The sequence below is a fragment of the Panthera uncia genome, assembly GCF_023721935.1.
Source record: "Panthera uncia isolate 11264 chromosome B3 unlocalized genomic scaffold, Puncia_PCG_1.0 HiC_scaffold_1, whole genome shotgun sequence".
Taxonomy (NCBI): domain Eukaryota; kingdom Metazoa; phylum Chordata; class Mammalia; order Carnivora; family Felidae; genus Panthera; species Panthera uncia.
The window spans coordinates 12,546,551-12,566,853 of NW_026057582.1; the positions used below are offsets into that span (position 1 = coordinate 12,546,551).

The window sequence follows — 20,303 nt, forward strand, 5'->3', positions numbered from 1 at the left end:
CAGAGAAGTTAATTAATTTGTTCAAGGTCACGTGGCTTTTAAGTGGTAGAAATAGAATTTAGCTTAGGCCTCCTTTAACCACATCTATAGAATGCTGGTTGGCACAATATTAATAGGTATTGCCATAAAAAATAATTTTGTGATCCAATAAATTTGGTAAATACAGTATCTGAGTTTTAGATTCACATGCAGATTTTCATGGTGTAGAATCTATGAAGTTCAGCAGTAAAGAAACCTGTAACCTGATTAACTTTGTTTAAGCCGAGAATTTCAGGTTTATTTGACTTGAAAGCATCTTTTCCCCCTAAACATAACACCAATTAACATCTTGTAGTATAGGACCAGAATCAATGGAATATATTTTGGAAAATGCTCCTTTGTAAGATATCCTAATTTTGTTTATCTAGGACAGAATATTTTTTTATTACATTTTTTTTTTTAACATTTATTTATTTTAGAGAGACAGAGCATGAGTGAGGGAAGGGCAGAGAGACACAGAATCTGAAGCAGGCTCCAGGCTCTGAGCTGTCATCACAGAGCCCAATGCAGGGCTCAAACTCACAAACCACGAGATCATGACCTGAGCTGAAGTCCAATGTTTAACCGACTGAGCCACCCAGGTGCCCCTGAAGACTTCATTTTTTAGAGACTTCATTTTTTAGAAGACTTCATTTTAATTTATAGAGAATTGAGCAGGAAGTGCAGAGAGTTCCTTCAGAGCACCTGCCTCCACCTTCTCCCAGAGCCTCCCCTCTGAACATCTTACATTAGTGTGTCTCATTTGGTACAGCCTATGAGCCAATTCTGTGACGTTATTTTCACCCGAAGCCCACAGTTTACAGAGCTCCTTCTTTCTTGTAGTTGTGGTAAAATACGTATCATATACATATCAAATTTACCACTTTAACCAGTTTTTAAAAATGTTTTAAATGTTTATTTATTTTTGACAGAGAGAGAGAGAGAGACAGAGCATGAGCAGGGGAGGGGCAGAGAGAGAGGGAGACACAGAATTTGAAGCAGGCTCCAGGCTCTGAGCTGTCAACACAGAGTCCTGCGCAGGGCTTGAACCCATGAACTGTGAGATCATGACCTGAGCTGAAGTCGGACGCTTAACCAGCTGAGCCACCCAGGCGCCCCCAGAATATGTTTTTAAAGAGTTAATACTTTCAAACAAATTTTAGAGCTGGCAGAGATCTTAGATTTTATTCAGGTCTGACTTTTGATTTTGGCTCAGGTCATGATCTCGCGGTTGGTTAGTTCCAACCCCACACTGGGCTCAGTGCTCACAGTGCAAACCCTGTTGCACATACTCTGTCTCCCTCCCTCTGCCCTTTCCCCACTTGTGCTATCTCTCTCTCTCTCCCTCTCTCTCTCTCTCTCTCTCTAATAAATACATGTTAAAAGTTTTCCTGTAATATATAACATACAGAGAAGTATACAAAACATAGCTGTGTAGTTTAACAAATAATTATAAAGTGAACCCTGGCTTAACTACCCAAGTCAAGTAGTAAAATATTGCTGGTATTTCAGAAGCCCCCAAGGGCCCCCTCCTGTTCTTGACCCTCTTAATTATTTCTTTTTTCTCTTTCTTTTTTTAGCTAATTTAACAGGACATGCAGAGAAGGTGGGGATTGAAAATTTTGAGCTCCTCAAGGTCCTAGGAACTGGAGGTAAGTCTTAAAAAAGCATTTGTTACTCCTATGACAAAGGATTAGTATCTCCAATACAGAAATCAGTTAAAATTTTAAAAGCGTAAGGAATCCAGTGGGAGAACTGTCAAAGAGCACAAACAAACGATTCATAGAAAAAATACAAAAGGAAAAATTTGGAAGAATTGGCAGGGATTTAGGAAAACCAATTTCTTTTACCCTGCTGTTGGGAATGTAAATTAGTTCAGTCTTTACATAGGACACAATACTAAAATCCCTAAAATTTATAGAGAGCTTGTTACTTGCCAAGTATTCTGTGAAATACTTTATGCTGATTAACTCATTCACTCCTCACTCCATTTTATTCATATCCACTGGTCATCATTGTTAGTAACGAAAAACCCAAGACCCTTCAGAAACCTAACAAAAGTTAGGTTTGAGTTTGGTTAAATTGAACAGGGATCTTTATGTTTTGTAATTTAGACAATAGGATTGAAATGATGTGTTTTTAACATTTTTGAAAATTCTCCATAATGTAAGAAGCTTATTAATAAGCTTAAAAAAAGGCTACAGACGAGAGTGTGCAACATACCATTTCTGTATGAATCAATGTCTACATGTGCACTTGACCCTTGAACAATGCAGGGGGTTACCGGTGCCAACCCCTGCACTGTTGGAAATCTGTGGGTAACTTTTGGTTCCCCCAAAGCTTAACTACTAATACAGTCTACTGTTGACGAGAAGCCTTACTGATAGCATAAACAGTTGATTAACACATAGTTTGTATATGTATTATATGCTGTATTCTTGCAATTAAGAAAGCTAGAGAAAAGGAAATGTTATTAAGAAAATCATAAGAAATAGAAAATATATTTGCAGTACTACACTGTATTTATCAAAAAAAAATTACATGTATAAGTGGACTCATGCAGTTCAAACCTCTGTTGTTGAAGGGTCAGCAGTATATATGAATATAGAAAATTCTGTGGAAAATCACCAAAATGATAACAGTGGTTGTCTCAGGTGGTAGGATTTTGGACGATCTTGGTTTTCTGCCTTATACATTTCTGTGCCTCCTGGATTTTTGCTGCTGCCATTCTTGCTGCCCAAGAGTCAGGGCCTCTTGGACGTACAGCCTGTGCAGTTGCAGAGACCCCCACACTCAGAAGAGCCCCATGTTAGGTTTAATGCTCTGCTTTCACTGTCCTGAGATTCTAAGTACTTCATGAGCAGAGCATCCCACATTGTCATTCTGCAGTCGGCCCACCATTTACACAGCTGGTCTTGCCAGGAACGCACCTGGTCTCTTCAGCTCTCTCTCTGGGATGTGTTGCTCTGTAGGTATGCCGCTGTGAGAACTTGGGACTCTCATTTTCCATCTTTAAGGTAGGGATGAAAAGGAGGATTTTAATTCTTTATTTTTGCAGTCTCAACAGGCCCTATTGTCTCTTTCCTGGAAGGGGAGGGAGAGCCTCAGAAAACAGACTATTTTTCTTCTCCACTAAAGTTTAGCTTCACACTCTCAGGGGCCTGTATGCCTTCCTAGATTCCCAGCCTCTTACCCGCCGTTGTCCGCAGGAAGGCACCTGCCCATAGATTCCTAAGTGCCGAGGCTTTTAGCGGGAGAAAAGTCCTTTCTCCTGGGCTTCCAGGATCAGTCCCAGCCACTGCCCTCGCATACCACGTATGCAATTTGTCTTTAGGTCATTCGGTATTGAGCTGTCATGCCTAGGGCCTTGCCATATAAGCTTTTCATGATTTTCCTGAGTAGTTCAGCATATTGTATAGAGCCAGCCTTTACAGCTGCCAGTGCATAAGCCCTATAATTTATTTTCATCAGCTAAATATTTTATTGTCAGGAAGAGTTTAGTATAATTGTCAACTTGGGAGAGTTTACTGTGCATTCTCTCCATCAGATCATTTGTAAAGATGTATTTTTGAAACAAACTAGCCTCACCCTACCATATCATTAAGAAATCATGCTCGCAAAATATCAAAATAATGTCTTTTATTCTTAACATTTGTTTCCTCTTTCAAAGGCAGTATCTCCTCGAAGAAGAAGAAGGGTCACAACTGTATGGTGACTGAATTTCCTTAGAAATAGTTTGTGGCATTTTGTCAAAGGCTTTTTCAGGTCAATTTATGTTATAGCCACAGAATTTGTTTTATCTGCATGTTTTTTATTCTAATAGCTTTACTGCAATATAATCACATGCCATATAGTCCATCCATTTAAAGTGTACAAGTCAGTGGTTTTAGTATATTTACAGAGCTGTGCAACCATCCCCCCAGCCAGTCTTAGAACATTTTCCTTACCTCAGAAAGAAACTATGAACCCTTTGTGTATTACTTCCCAAGCTTGCCATCCTCCCAGCCCTAAACAACCACTGACCTACTTTCTATACATTATATTTGCCTGTTCTGGATATTTCATGTAATTGAATCATATAATTTGTGGTCTTTTGTGTCTGGCTTCTTATAGTTAGCATAATGTTTTTATAGATTCATCCATGTGGTAGCATGCATCAGTATTTCTTTCCTTTCCATGGCTTAATAATATCCCTCTATATGGATATACCACATTTTGTTTATCCATTCATCCATCAATGGGGTTTTTGGATTGTTTCTGCCTTTTGGCTATTATGAACAATGCTGCTGTGAGCATTCATGTATAAGTTTTTGTGTGAACATGTGTTTTAATTTCTCTTGGGTACATAGCAGTGGATTGCTATTCCATGTGATAATTCTATGTTTAATTTCTTGAGGGACTACTAGACTGTTTTCTAAAATGGCCACATCATTTTACATTCCCACCATTTTATATTCCCACCAGCAGTGTATGAGGGTTTCAATATCTCCACAACCTTATCAACACTTGCAGCTGGTCTTTTAGAAAATAAGTTATGAAAATCAGCATAAGATCATGTTTTATTCCAGATATGGTCAAAGCCAAAAAACTTTTATTTAATATTAGTGGATAACCTCTCTGAAGCAAAATAGGCATAGAAACTACAGATCTCCTCAAGCCACTATTAACATGTAATATTAATTAATTTTCATCGCTGAATTTTATAACATGTAACAAAAACCATGAAACTAATTCTGTTCCTTGATCTGTCAATTTTATATTTGGCAGTATATTCCAAATACATAAGTAGAAATAGAAAGGCAGTTTATGTTCTCTTTCTGATAAGATGACAGCTTGCATATCTTGGAAAATCTTCCTCATTTTTAAACCCCTTAAGTGCTGGATAAAAACCTCTAAAGAAAGTCTACTAAATAGTATAGGTCAGCTTGTAAGAAGAAGAAAAATCCTTGGAATCCAAAAGGGAAACAGAACAGGAATCTAGAGAATAAATAAGCCCCTTGAAGGCAAAGGTTATTCTGGGGAAATGTACCAGTAGATTGTGAGCAGGTTCTTTGGACTTAGCATTTCCATGCCTGGTATGAGGGACATCATCTAAGACTCCCGAGAGGTAGAAAAGGCTACTGCTTAGCAAACCACTAAATAAGAAAAAAAAAAAAAAATCCAGTCTGCAAAGGGAGGTGCAGAGGAAATTTTTCTGCCTCAGCATTGGCTCTGGGTGAAGGGAAAAAATAAATAAATAAAAGCGTTCCCTGAGCATTCACAACATAAGCCAGGCATCATGCGGGTTTGCAGCTTGAATTTGTACACATTTGTGTAATTCCAAAGAACAAAAAATAGGTAGGAATTTAGTTTACAGTCGTACTGAGTTGGTTGTATTCCCAGGTGCCTAGGAAAAGCAAATGTAAATCCTCTTTGAAAGAATAAACTGTTACCTAGACCATAAAAAAGTATCGAAGAAAGTTTTACAGACATGGTCTTAATTGTCAATGATCACAACATCCAAGAAGCAAGTCTCCATGAGTGAAAGACGTGGAAACAACAAATAGCAAAATTAGACCTGTAGAGACTATTGGAATTATTAGGTCTGAAATATGATATAAATGTTGATATGGTCTTTAAAATTAAACAGAGTTTTGATGGTAATATTAAGGAAAAAAAGCATGCTACAAAATGGACAGATTTGAAAGAGAACCAATAGTAGTTCTAGAAGTTGAAAAAGTAATTCAGATTATAAACTCAGTAGTTGGTTTACTAGCAGATGAGATGTAGCTAAAGAGAATTAACATATTGAGAGATGGATTTGAGGAAAATGTGCAGAATATAAAATGGAGGAAAATGAGATGGCATTTATAAAAGAGAGATTAAGGGGCACCTGGGTGGCTCAGTTGGTTGAGTGTCTGACTTCAGCTCAGGCCACGAGCTGGTTAGTGAGTTTGAGCCCTGCATCAGGCTTGCTGCTGTCAGCCCGTCAGCCGGTCAGTGGGGAGCCCACTTCGGATCTTCTATACCCCTCTCTCTGCCCCTCCCCTGCTTGTCCTCTCGCAGAAATAAATAAAAATTTAAAAAAAAAGACACTGTTAAAGAGAGATTAAGACATGGAGGACAGAGAGAAGGTACAAGGTTGTCTGATCAGAAATCCTAGCTGAGAATTTACTAAGATTGATTAAACATGTGAATTCACAGGTTGAAGAAACAGAACAAATTCCAAGCAGACAAGTATATAGAAATTCTCACATGAATACATCATAGAGAAAGTGATGAGCACCAGAGAAATACCCTAAAAGCAGCCAGAGAGAAAAGACTTATTTATGAAGGAACAATGATCAGATAAACAGATGACTTTTCAACAGCTACCATGAAAACCAAGGGAGAGTACACAAATATCTGCAGAATGCCCGGAGAAAATAAGTCCGTTTAGAATTGTATATCCAACAAAACTATTTTTCAGAAGCGAGGGAGAAATAGACATTTTCAGACATACAAAAGCTGAGTGTGTTTTCCACCAACACGTCCTTACTAAAAGAATTTCTAAAAGACCTAGTTGTAGGGAAAAAGGAAAGTAATCTCAGGAGAGTTTCCGAGATGCAAAAAGGATTGGATCTAAAGAAAATCTAAACAACCATAGCTGTAATGTTGAAATTGTGGGGTTAAAAAAAGAAAACTGAATCACTGGACAAAAATAGCATACAGTTTGGGAGGTGATAGGAGTTAGTGTTCTGAGGTAGTATTCCGCAAACTTTAACATGCGCATAAATCTTGCAGTGTGTAAATTTCCAAACTGATTAAAAAAGACCAGTCAACCTTAATATTCTGTAACTGTTAAGGAAATTAGTAAGCAAAAACTTTCTGCCAGGACAATAGTTGATAGAGTTTTAAGAATGAGTTCTGCCAAGCATTCAACACATAGATAATTCTCATCTTCCACAAACTCTTTCAGAGGATAGAAGAGTGGGATTCTTTTTTTCCAGTTCATTGGATGCGGTATGGCTTTGATTTCAAAAACCACAAAGAGAATATGAGGAAGGAAAATTATAGGCCAGTTTCATCCGTGTGAAATTTTTAATAGCGAATTTATCGAAATCAAACCTGGGGTATATTTTCTTTCAACACAGTTAATACTTTGTCGCATTACCTGCTTCAGCTTTTTGAGTGGTATGATTCCAGGTCCTTAAGATAACTCTACAAAGGTGAGGAATGAGTTTATCAAGAACGTTTTACTTGGGCATTTTCATTTCATGCTTTTTCGTTGCCATATTACCAATTATACTCTTACTTCTCTTAGGAGAAGACGGAATAACTAAGGTGTCATTTGTAGGTATTTCTGTATTTAAAATCACATTTTTGATGACTAAATGGAGTAGGTGGAAACTTTTCTTATGAATATAATAAAATCTCAATTTTTATTCAAAAATTTCACCACTAATCTTTCAGTTTCATTACCTTTTTAAGATAATTTTTTTCCAACACCACCTAGAATAATAGAAAAGCCTCATCAGATGTCTTTATGTGTCAAGCCAGGTTTTCTTTGGAAGTGAAACTGAAAATTCTTCTGATGAATTAATTTTTATGTGTTTTGAACTATGTAAAATGCTATTCACCCAGTATCTTGAAGACTTTGTGGAATATTAAAATATCAAAGATTTGCTTTTTGATCTCATACTTAAATGCATGTAATATTCGTTTCAAAACCTCTCTTTCACTCAGAGTGTTGATTTATTTCTCTTTCCAGCTATCTTGTTCCTGTCGGTCTATCACTAGTCTGTCGATCAGTTTCCTAAGATAGACACTTGGAAGTAATTTTTGATTTTTCTCTACTTTTTATTTCTTACTTCTTACAAAGTCTTATAATTTTTCCTTCGAAATGACCCTTGGATTGACCTTTTCTGTTCCTTGTGCCATCACTGATAGATATTACCTTGTACATGGATTGTTGCTAGGGTTTTCTTAACTGGTCTGCTTTTCTGCAAGTTCTCTCTTCTGTGTTATGCATTTTACTTATATTCTGTTATAAATGGTATGCATCCTCATTAAAATTCAACATTATTGCGCTTTTCTCCTATTTCAGAATTTATAGTGCCTCCCCCTCCCCCAGTTAATTAATTCAAATCCAAATCCTTTTGCCTTGTTTTCAGACTTAGCTTTGTTTTCTCCTGTCTTTTTTGTCCAGTTACCCTGATATTCCACCTACTTTCTAATCTGGTTACTTTTGTTTTACTCCCCTACATTTAGGCATACTTTCCCATATTCTGATGCTCTGCCTTATCTTTTTTCCCATAATCCTAGTGCTCCTTTTCTCTTCTGCCCGTCCAAATCCTGCCTAGATCCCTTCCTTCTCTGAATTGGGGTGCTGAAATTCCTTTGCAGAGAACACAGCACTGAGTGGTTCTCTGAATTTTCCTTCTTTTCTGCTATTTTCCTTCTAGATTGTAAGCTCTTAAGATCATTTTCATACATCTGTCCAACTCTGTAGCCCTGCCCCATCTCCATAGCTCACAACAGTGTGAGATGATAATGGTCTAATGAGTATATAATTCATGCTCTTGTCTCTAGCATGATTCTTGAGATTGATACCTCCAAGTCCAGGAAATAGCTTTGGTTCATCTTTTAGAATTATACTTGACTCTTGACCAGTGTGGCAGTTAGGGGCGCCAACCCCCTGCCTAGTTGAAAATCCGTGCATAACTTTTGGCCCACCAAAAACTTAACTACCCTCCTGTTGACTGGGAACCTTACTGATAATATAAATAACTGATCAACACATATTTTGTGTGTTATATGCATTATATACTGTGCATTTAACAATAAAGCACGAGAAAAGAAAATATTAGGAAAATCGTAAGGAAGAGAAAATACATTTACGGTATTGTACTGTATTTATTTTTAAAAAATTAATGTGTAAGTGGACCTGTGTAGTTCAAACCCATGTTCAAGGATCAACTGTATTTTGTTTCATGATGAAATTTTAGATTGTTTGTGCGAATACTGATTCTGTTTTCATTTCTCTCCTTACCTTTTCTGCTGCTTTACTTTTAACCATTTGCTTTCTCTGAGACATGTGCCCAGGTAGAGGTGAAGAAAGTCTTTAAGCATACCCATTGTGTACATTCTTAGTACTTCTAATGCTTAATGGAATGGAGCATGATGGTTTTAGCTAAAAAAAAAACGTTAGTATTCTCCTTGAATTTTCTTTATTCATCATACATGATCCTGTACTTTGGAGATCTTTTGTCATTACGCCTCCCCAAAAGTTAAATAAAGTTTGCCATGTGACCACAAAGGGTGCCCCCGAGTTGATTTCCTCTTCCAGTTTTAGTGCATTCACAACTGTGAAGTACTTCGTATCCAGGATGACATAGCAAATTCAGGCTTGAATCTTGATGTTTTCATTACCTACTTGTGTTCCCTGGGTAAATCACTTGAACTCTGAGAGCCTAAGTCCCTATTGGCATAAGTCAATAATACCCATCTCACAGTGTATAAGATTAATGAAATAATGGATATGAAGTGCTAGTTGCTGGATAACCATCAGTTGTGGTTGTTTATTGAATAGGAAACTCCACTGTAAAGCTATATCCTAAATTTGAAAAAAAAAATTATTTGGGACTTCTTCATAAGGATAATTAGTTTTTTCATATAGATATGTTAGCATGTCTGGGAGTAATTTCAACAGAAGTTATATTTCTAATAAGAAAAGTCTAACAAATGAAAAACTGCTTCATAAATGAGATATTGGTAGTTGAAATTTGATGAACATTTCTAAGAAGTTGATTTGTCTATTACCTTAAAAATAACATATCAAATGAAAGGATTGTGTTTCTTATTCTGCTTTCTTCTTTTAACTATACAGACATTTTAGGTTCTGAACACCCTTTTATTTTAGGTTGGCGATCTTATACTTAAATATGCAGAAAATGAGTAATAAAACATTTAGAGTGCCTGACACATAGTAACTGCTGTATAAACTTCAGCTAGTTATGTAACTAAAAGAGAAAGAAGCCCAGCTTCTTAAAAGAGATAATATAATGCATTAGCGAGGTCTCACATGAGCTTGATACGTGTCATTTTTTAACAAATATTTTATGGTACAGCCTAAAATATGTCCAGCGAGAGAGGAATAGAGCCACCAAAGATCTTCCAGGTTTCAGGCTGGTTCTTCTGGTCCATTATCCACTCCACAGCCTGAGTGATCCTTCTTAAGTGCAAAATTGGACATGCCACTTCTCTATTTGAAACTTTCACTTCAGGGGCACCTAGGTGGCTCAGTTGACTAATAAGCATTTGACTCGATTTCGACTCAAGTCATGATATCACGGTCTGTGGGATGGAGCCCTGCATTGGACTCTGTGCTGACAGCATGGGGCCTGCCTGGGATTCTCTTTCTTCCTCTCTCTTTGCCCCTCCCCAGCTCGTACTCACGCTCTCTCTCTTTCTCAAATACTAAAAATAAACTTTCAGTTCATTCCCATTGCTCTTGGGATTCACTCATTTACATGTGTTTATCAAGAGGCAAGTACTGTTTTGGGTGCTGGGCTTAGAGTAGGAAGTATTAAAAAAAAAATGATAGATTACATACAAATCTGCAAATTGAATAATAAGGATCTAGGCATTTAATGTAGTCATTTAATATAGAATTATTCCTGAGCTTATGAAACCTTAGAATGAGTACTGGCAAAGTACAGAGATTCAAAATGCCTTACCTCCAGGAATGTCTAGTGGGCAACTATCATTTGTGCGTACCTCAGCCCCTGGTGCCCTCATGAGAAGATAACTTTTTCCTTGTTATGTTGATTTTTTTTTTTTGGGGGGGGGTCATCTAATCAGTAGCAGATCTTGCAAGCTGTTGCATGGAAATACTTATTTATCCAGTAGAGAGACCATCTTTTGGTTGCTTACCCCAGTCTTAAGTGCCATCCTTGAAATGGTGACTCTGGTGTTCTTTACTCATTTTCCCAGACTCTATGAAAATCATCCTTGATGGGACAGCCTTTTTTTTTTTTTTTAATTTATACTTCAGCGTTCTCAGAAGCACATTTTCTTTATTAAATGAGACAGATTTCTATTTCTCTTGGGTAATTTGCCACTAGAGGGTGCTAGAAATTACACTAGGCAACTTAAAGACAGCTACTTTTTGGTGATAGGATAAAGGGAAATAAAACTTTGGTTGAATCATGTAAAAGACTATTTTATAAAGTATGCTGACTTAGTCATCATTTTTCATTTTATTCCCTTAAGTGTTTGGAAAATATCCCTATTAAAATAGTACTTTTCCAAGCATGTATTCATGAATTGTCAAAATTGTTATTCAAAAAAGTTTATAATTCTGCATCTGTATATATCCACTGTACCTTATGCTTCAGTGTAAACCTACAGTGTTTATGGAAGCCTTAGAGGTTAAATGTTTGTAATGATTTATGCCATGATCATAAAATGATTCCATAGGAAGATGTTGGTTGACATTGACATGATACAACTTATTACTGATGCTGTCGTAGGTCATGTCAGCTAGAAGCAGAGGCCAGGACAGGGATTTAGGTGCATGTGATTAATTGCAGGAATGCTCTCAGGAGAGAGTGAGGGAAGCAGAAGGAGCAGGGGAAGAGCCCAAGCAGCATGTGGTCTAAGCTCGGGTCTAGATTCAGCCTGGACTCATGGGAAGTTTTGGAGCAAAAGTAAGGAGGCAGGCCTTTTGCACCTATGTTAGTCACTGGCTGTAGGCTGCTTGGGTTGGGACGGGTTAGGGAATGGTCTGTCTACCTTAGGCCTTTCTCCTGAGAAGGAGGCAGCTGTGGATTATCAGCAGCTCTGGTGTATGGGTATATCAGCCTGTCCAAGTGTCACTGGCAGAGCACCCTTCACTTCTACTACAGATGGTATTTAACACTGGCCAATAAGACATAACTGTGTAGCTAAGCAGACAGCTTGTTTGTTGAGGTATAACGGGAATGATTTATGAATGTGCTTCAAGTAATGGTTGTTCTTACTTCCTTGTTCTTGTGGATGTTTCTTTTAGTAAGATTCTCTGACAATCATATTCATGGGCAGTCATTTCCAAGTCTAGACCTCACAGTTGGGCATGGTTTCCTTTGTAGCTTTTTCTTCTTTCCTGCTGGACCAGAATCTTTGGTTTTCAAGTCATTTGGCACCAGGGATAAGATATGGCCTGTGATGTAATGGGTCACTCATGTGGAGATAGGCAGGAGTTGGCCACACCCACTTACATATATGCAGTTATGAGCTGGCTTCATGCATGTAGTGTCTTAGTGCTTTCTCTGAAACTTACAAAGTGCTGATCTAGAAAATTATTACATAATTAGTCTTTAGTTACTCAAGCTAATGCAGTATGCACAAATGGTAGCCATAGATAGTTATTCCTGTGACTATTTTTATTTTCAACCTTTGTACATGTTAAGTCTTTTTTAGACGCTATCACCATCCATAAGAAAATGTACTGTTTTGTATTTCTGATTCAGCTGTACAACTGTTTCTGACCATTGACGTAGTTAAGCAAATGGGTCAAATGGCCGTGTTTTTAGTTTAAAAACTACAACTGGATTAAATCTAGAATGCTGGCACTTTTATTATGTCTCATCCAGATCCTCTGTATTACATATCTTCAGAAGGATATAAATGTTTATGCCCCAAACAAATGGCTTACCTCAGTGTCTTTTATAAAAATCACTGCTTATGATTTCATACGCTTTTACTGTGCCTCTTTTGTTTACTTACAGCATCTATTTATTTAATCGTGTTTGGGGTTCATAGCTTTTCCTTATATCTTAGAAGAATATTTTAGTCTGCCTTAATTAATTTGATAAATTTGGGGTGTTTTTGATTTTACAATCAAAGCAGTGGCCAATTTTTACAAAATAGTTATATGAAATGGCTCAGATTCTCCTTTTTTTTCCTCTAACAATTTTATCTCTCTAAAAATTGTATTTCTTTAAAATTTTTTTCTTTAGACATTTTTTCTTTTAAAATTTGAAATATTTCATTTTATAGGTATGTATTTTTTAATATTTGGAATTTAGTGTACAGTTAAGATATCTGTTGTATAAAGGAATTTAGGAATCAATTCTTGTTTGATAAATATATAAAGTCAAGTGCATTTATTTTAAATATGTTTTGAAATTTACCTTCTTGCAAAAAGAGATTTAAGGGCATTTTCAAGATAAAAAAGAGAGAACCTTAAAAAAAAAAAGTGAAAGCCAGATAAAAGGAAAGTGAAATAGATTTTACAGACATCTGGGGTGAGATAGGCATTATAATTGAGTCTTAAATTTAACTCTGAGGTTATTAGGAGGTAGGGATAAAAGGGAAAATTCTGTGGCTTACATAATTTTTTTTTTTAAAGGAAAGGCATATAAATTTATTTAGAACAGTGACTTTCAAGCTGTTTTGGCTATTTCCCATAGGACGAAATAAGCACGTTTTTATATTGCAACTCAGTATGTGTATTTATGTTATGTCTGTATACACACACACACACACACACACACACACACACTTTTCTTCCACTAATACTTCTATAGTGTTTGTTATCTGCCAGGATGCTTACATTAATTTATTTAATCCCTGGAACAGAAAGTAAGATGTAGGAACTATTACTCTCCCTAATGTGGAAATTGAGACACTGTGATCTTAACTGTTCTACCCAAGGTCATACAGTTACTAAATACCATATGTAGGGTTCAGCCTCAGGCAATCTGGCAGTCTTTGTGTTTAGCTGCTGCTCTGTACTCCCCTCTCTTTTCCCCTCCCATGTGCTCAGATTTGTTTACATCCATATACACATACACATGGGCATGCATTTATAAAGAGGAAGCATGGGTTTCATGAAACACTTTTAGTGTATTTGTTTCTCTTATTTTTTTTAAATGCTGTTTAGACCCACTAATTGATACCACTGCCCACTGTTTGGAAAAAAAACAGTCTAAAGAGCGTTTTTGTTTTTTTTTTTTGAAGTTTATTTATTTATTTATTTTGAGAGAGAGAACGCGCGCACAAGCAGGGAAAGGACAGAGAAGGAGAGAGAGAATCCCAAGCAGACTCCGTGCCATCAGTGCAGAACCCGATGTAGGGCTTGATCCCATGAACCATGAGATCAAGAGTCGGATGCTTAACCGACTGAGCCACCAGGTGCCCCCAAAAACCGGCCTAGAGAGACTTAACAAGTGCTGAAGTTATCAGATGGTTCCTATATCATGAACATTAAATGATATCATGAGAACAGCATCTTTGACAGAAGATGTGTCAATATTATTGGAAAAACGTCTTTTGGACAATAATGTTTCTTTTTGATGCTAAGGTCTAATTAATCAGATGTTTCAGATGGGTCTTTTAGAAGTACCAAATTACGGTTAGTCGGTTGGACTCGTGAGTATGTGTTTTTGTGGCTGATTGTGCTGTAAGAACACTGAAATGGAGCTGTTTCTCTGACATGGATGATGGTGGGTTTTCTGGGGCTTCATACACACCACTCTGGCATTACTCACCACGTACGTTCCACTCGCCTAGTGACAGGGATCTCGTTTCCAAGGGCAGGACAAATGAAATTCAGAATTCCATGAGTGTATTTCTTGTTTGGTTCCATTCCTGACAATGTTGTCTTGGGGTCAGTGAAGTTGTACAGGGGAAGGAGGAAGGGAAGGCAGGTGGCCTGCTGGTCAGTGCCAGGACATATCACATGTGGAAAGACAGAAATTTTTCCCCACATTAAATTATATCTGAGAAAGGGATGTGGCCAGGCATTGTGATTCGTTCTTCAGTGATTGTGGCAGATCATAACGCAGTGGCCATAAGTGGACTATGTTAAGACATTTTCCTGCTCTAGAATGGTGGTTCCTAAGTTTCCTGAGTTCACTTTCACCAGGGAATGTTGCCAGGAATCAAATTTAATACCCAAATTAAAAGGAATTGCTTCACGAAAGCTGATTGTTCCTTCCTCCGAGGGAAAGAGTTGGCTGGGGGTAGCTCGGTACCACCGGTCTGCATTACTGGTTTCTTTTGTTAAAGACTCAGTTTCAACTTTAGAGCAAAATTATCAGCCGAGAAGAGGGTATTTGGCTATACGCTACGGAGCTCTTTCTTTGGTCTGCTCCTGTTTGCTAGCTTGTTTGTTCTTTTTTTTCATGCACTTAGCATCGAGTCTCCAGTTACTTGCTGATGATACAAGGAGTCAAATCACAGTGTATGATTTCGTGGAATTTCCAGTCCTGTGGAAGTGGACAGTGAAGCAGTCACACAGATCAGTGAAAAATCATGTTTCTGATCATTTCTGTGACAAAGAATGCATGGTGTTATGAGAGCATAAAATTTGAGGAACTGTGCTAGTCGGAGAAGTCAGAAAAGGCTGGAGGTCTGAAAGAGTCTGCTAAATGAGACAGAAGGGGGAAAGAGGGAGGTGGACGCCAGATAATTTAATTATATTAAATATTCTCCTTATCTTAAGGGCAATTGGACATCAACTGATTTGAGCCAGAAAGGTTATATTTTTTATCAACAATTTAGATGGTACCACAAAAGCTGTGCTTGCCAGGTTGAGGATGAAAGCAAGCTGGGGCCATAGTGTGGTTGATGGCCGAGTCACCCTTTAAGGAGATTCCAATAATCTGGAAGGAGGAGAGACTTCTTGGGTTCCAACAGTAATGAACAAGATCCTCTCTCATAATGACATGACTGGTACTTGTTAATCAAAAAAAAACGGTTGAAGTGGAAAATCACTTTAAAAGGGTATATATAAATATGTGCTTTGAACATATTAATTTCACTTAAAATAGATAAATATATATTCATCTGCCAGTGAGGCCAGTCTTTGTGGTTGTTTGTTAAGTAGGGGCTTGGGGCTTGAACTCACCACCCTGAGATCAAGAGTCAGATGCTCTACAGATTGAGCCAGTCAGGCACCCCCACTTGCCAGTCTTTGGATGTAGGCATGGGACCTTTTCTTTGAGAATAATTTTTTTTTAAACTTTTTTCTAAAGTTTATTTATTTTGAGAGAGAGAGAGAAAGAGAGCACAAGCAGGGGAGGGGCAGAGGGAAAGAGAGAGAATCCCAAGCAGGCTCCACGCTGTCAGTGCAGAGTCCCATGTGGGACTTGAACTCACAGACCGCAAGATCATGACCTGACGCGAAACCAAGAGTCAGACACTTAATTGAGCCACCCAGCCGCCCCGAGAATAATTTCTTAAACAATAGTTTATTTTGTATAAATCACTTGTAGTGATGCTTGTAGTGCATCATCTAAAATTAAGTTTCGGATTCTTCAAAACAGAGTGGGAACCAGCAGCATTTGAAGTACTCTGAGTCCAGAATCCTTCTAGATTTCCACAGTTTTCCCCCAAGCCTTTTATAGTGTTCCACCCACACCTAGCTTTTCAGCAGTTTTTTTTTTTTTAAGTGTCTTGCTTCTATCCAGTTCTTCCAAAGTATTCAACCTCATTTTTCTTTCACATTTACATTTCAGTGGTTTATGTAACATGTAGTTAAATTATATAATAACAATAACAGGAGTAAATGGGTGAGGCCACGAGTGAGTATCCACGAGTTGGTGTGAAGCAGACAGCTGAGCTACATGGAGACAGAAACGCATGGGTGAACCCGTCCTAGGCAGTCAGTGTGCAGCAGTGTGTTGTACAGAGGAAAAGGGGGGCGTATTCCTGGTCCAAGTGGAAGTCGCTAACAATTTCTGCCATGCAGTTTTTTAAAAGCCATGGTTCAAGTACAGCAGTTTCTGCTAGGAGTTTGGTATGAACCCAAAGTGTGGCATAACTGATAAGCAGTGTGTACAAGGCACACAGTTTTCAATAGCATTAGTAAAAATTGGGAAGCAGTGATCTCACAGTGCTTGAGCCATTTGGGAATCCCAGTGAGAGCGGCATGTCCTAGGTGAGGACTGCAATTAAGTAAATAAACCAGAGACCTTCTAGAACAATGGCTCCTAACTAACTCTTCCTCCAGAATAATGCATGTAAACATATGCACATTTTGCATGCGTTTAATTATATGGCATTGTAAAGTGATTGCTTTTACAGACTGTAAAAATATTTTTTAACAAATTGTGATCTCATTATCATGAGATTAGATGCTACTTCCTAAAACTTTTTAATGAATTCACATTTTACAAATAAAGCAAAAAGATCGGTTCAGTTATGCTCAAAATAAATTTCAGCAAGAAGGCTGCTTTTGTTTAGCCTGAAAATGTAGTTGAAATTGTGTGGTGGCTTTTGATATGGCAGCATGAATGTCATCTTGTTTTCAAACCGTCAGTCAGTTTTAACTTTTCTTTATTATGACAACAAGCACTAAACACCTGATTGATAATACTAATTGTGGCAAGTGGAGTAAGATTCCCACACTTGGAAAAGCAAACTGAGACGTACTCCAAGGAACTAGACATTTCCCCGTGGTGCTTGGTTTTAGTTCATTTTATATTACTTGCTTTATCCTCAAGCTATTGAGATCGTTGTCAACAAGGTTTGCCAACACTGTGCTGTCTGTGTCAGCGAGGATAGAATTCTAAATCCGCATTTCACTTTGAACAGAAGTAACCTTCATAAGGGAGCTGGTTTCCTCCCAGCTGTGGAGTTCTTTCTCCAGCTTTGTGGGGAAGTTTACTTATGTGTCTTGATCCAGTTCTCTCCTCTGAAATGGCTGCTTGAAGAGCACTCCGGTCTTAAGCAGAACCCAAAATGGCATCTGTTGGGCCTAGAATTGAAGGGTTTACTTCCTTCATTTGGTCCCAGATGTCTATCAAGCTAAAGTCAGGAACTAATCCTTCTTGTCATGCATTCTTAGAATTGACTTTCCTTCAGTCTCAAAAGAAGTAGAACCTCTACCTCTCCGTCAAGCGCCGTTAGACTGGTCCTCTGGAAACCCAGTGAACTCCGTGCCCTCTTTTTCTCAGAGTATCTTGAAGAGGCGCTAATGCTAATGAAATTGATAAGATTCACGGCAGTACACAGGACTTCGTGAGGATTGCTCATAAAGCCTTTGAAACCATTGCGTGTCAATGTGAAAATTAGAGTCATGCTGAAGCAGGAAGCTTAGTCTCTACCTAAGCAGCAAATCCGGATGTGTGGCCAAACATCCATTTTAGGGGCTCCATCTGAGCAGGAAGTACTGTTCATTTTTTATGGCCAGGAGGGTTGTCAGCATTGGTAGCCTTTGCAGGTTCCAGACGATGCTTTCGGAATAGGAATTCTTTAACGAGGTCGGCACACCACTTACCGAATGAAAGCCAGTTAGTTGTTGGCTGCACTAGAAGGCAAGCAGTCATTCATCTGGTTATGAACTAAAAGGATACAATACTTCCATCAACTCCACTTTTCGTGTCCCCTCTTCAGATACTGGAATGCATGTAGGTGGTTCTGGAGTGGATGGTGCTGTTCACCAGAAGGGCTGCTTTACTTTCTCTCTCTCTACTCATCTGCAACCTAGTTTACCCAGGGAGGGCGTAGCGACTGGGTTTTCTTCCCCTCTGCAGTGTGACAAGCAGCCTTATGGGTGCTTCAAAAACAAGGCTGTTTGGACACAACTATGTTTTAGTTAGACCACCCTACTCCTAGGATCCTACTTGTCTGAAATGTTTGTTGTGTGGAATGTTGTAAGGCACTTGTTGAATTTTGTTGACATAAACACCTTTGGCACTTACTATGTGATAAAAGTACTGTAGCCTTAGTTAATCGTGGCAACTATAAAAGTAAAAACAGAAGATTTGTAAGCTTTATCCTTCTTTCTTTTCCCTGACGCTTTCTGATAGGGAAAATAATTGTATTGGCAGGATATATGCAGTCTTTAGCTTATGTTATTGGTAAGCTTCTGGATCTCATCACATGGTAAGGTGGATGACTGTTTACTATTTGACAGTATATAATGTAGCAGCAGGATGATTTTATATTATTTGACCACATACATTAGCATCCTGTGCTACCTCATATTTAGCATAGTAGGACATTTTTTTTTTAATTTCTTAACATTTATTCATTTTTTAGAGACAGAGACAGAGCATGAGTGAGGGAGGGGCAGAGAGAGAGAGGGAGGCACAGAATCTGAAGCAGGCTCCAGGCTCCCAGCTGTCAGCACAGAGCCTGATACAGGGCTCAAACTCACCGACCATGGGATCATGAGCTGAGCCGAAGTCAGACGCTTAACCGACTGAGCCACCCAGGCTTCCCAATATAATAGGACATAGTTTTAAAGTAATAGGAAAGAGGGGCACCTGGGTGGCTCAGTCGGTTGAGCATCCGACTTCAGCTCAGGTCATGATCTCACGGTTCATGGGTTTGAGCCCCGTGTTGGGCTCCGTGCTGACAGCTCCGAGCCTGGAGCCTACTTTGGATTCTGTGTCTTCCTCTCTCTGCCCCTCCCTTGCTCTCTCTCTCTCTCTCTCTCTCTCTCTCACTCACTCAGAAATAGACATTTTTTTAAAAATTTTTTAAGAGTTAAAGTAATAGGAAAGAAATCAAAGAAAAAATATTTGTAACTCACAGAGTACGTCAGTGGAACCTCCTAGTGGTGAGAAGTCTCAAAATCATTTACTTTAAGTTTGGCTTAGGGAATAAGGACATTTTGCATAGGTGAGATGGCATGGTAGTGTTTTTAAGTATTTAAAAAATGATCGTACAGGGAAGGGTAATACTCTTTTTGTAAGTCCAGAGGGTATAGAAGGACCAACAGATAAATATTATAAAAAAGGTCTGTGTCCACTCGATAAAAGGAACATTTTCTAATATTTCCATCCCTTCTCCCCATCAATAAAATAGGCTACTTTGCAAGACTTTCTCCTCATAAAAGTTAATGGCCCCGTGTCCATCACACCAAAAAACCACCTTACTTCTATTGCGACTTCTGTTTAATGTCTCACTCCCTATTTATTTGCCTGTGAGGTCGTCCACTGAAGGGAGGCAGATGGAGCAGAGCTAAGTGTGTGGGACGCAGGGCCAGGGGGGCAAGCATGGTCTTCGATGCTTCAGTTTCTCAGTGTGGTAATCCTTCTCCCTTACTTACAGGGATGATGTAGGAATTGAATGAGTTAATATACCTCTACAGTGCCCGGCAGGTACTCAGATGTTAAGCGCTAACACCCTGCCGTCTGTCAGCCACACGGTCAACGCTTAGGCTGAAAGACGAGCTAGCTATAAGCTGAACAGCCATCTTTCAGTGATGTCTTGGGAAGATTTGCTTTGTTGGACAGCACACATAATTTCTAAGGACCGGAGCATTCTGGAGACGGGAGTCTCAGAGAACGGGGGGGGGGGGGGGGGGGGGGGGGGGGGGGGGGGGGGGG

General features: G+C 38.6%; 1 protein-coding gene across 3 annotated transcripts in view; it reads left to right on the forward strand.

Annotated features, from left to right (window-relative positions):
* RPS6KA5 (ribosomal protein S6 kinase A5) overlaps positions 1-20,303 on the forward strand; it is a 177,396-nt gene that overhangs the window by 48,051 nt on the left and 109,042 nt on the right. For all 3 annotated transcript variants that reach the window (XM_049612320.1, XM_049612322.1, XM_049612321.1), the window contains exon 2: positions 1,599-1,670. In XM_049612320.1, the coding sequence (XP_049468277.1) occupies positions 1,599-1,670 (72 nt within the window). The remainder of the gene's footprint in view (positions 1-1,598; positions 1,671-20,303) is intronic.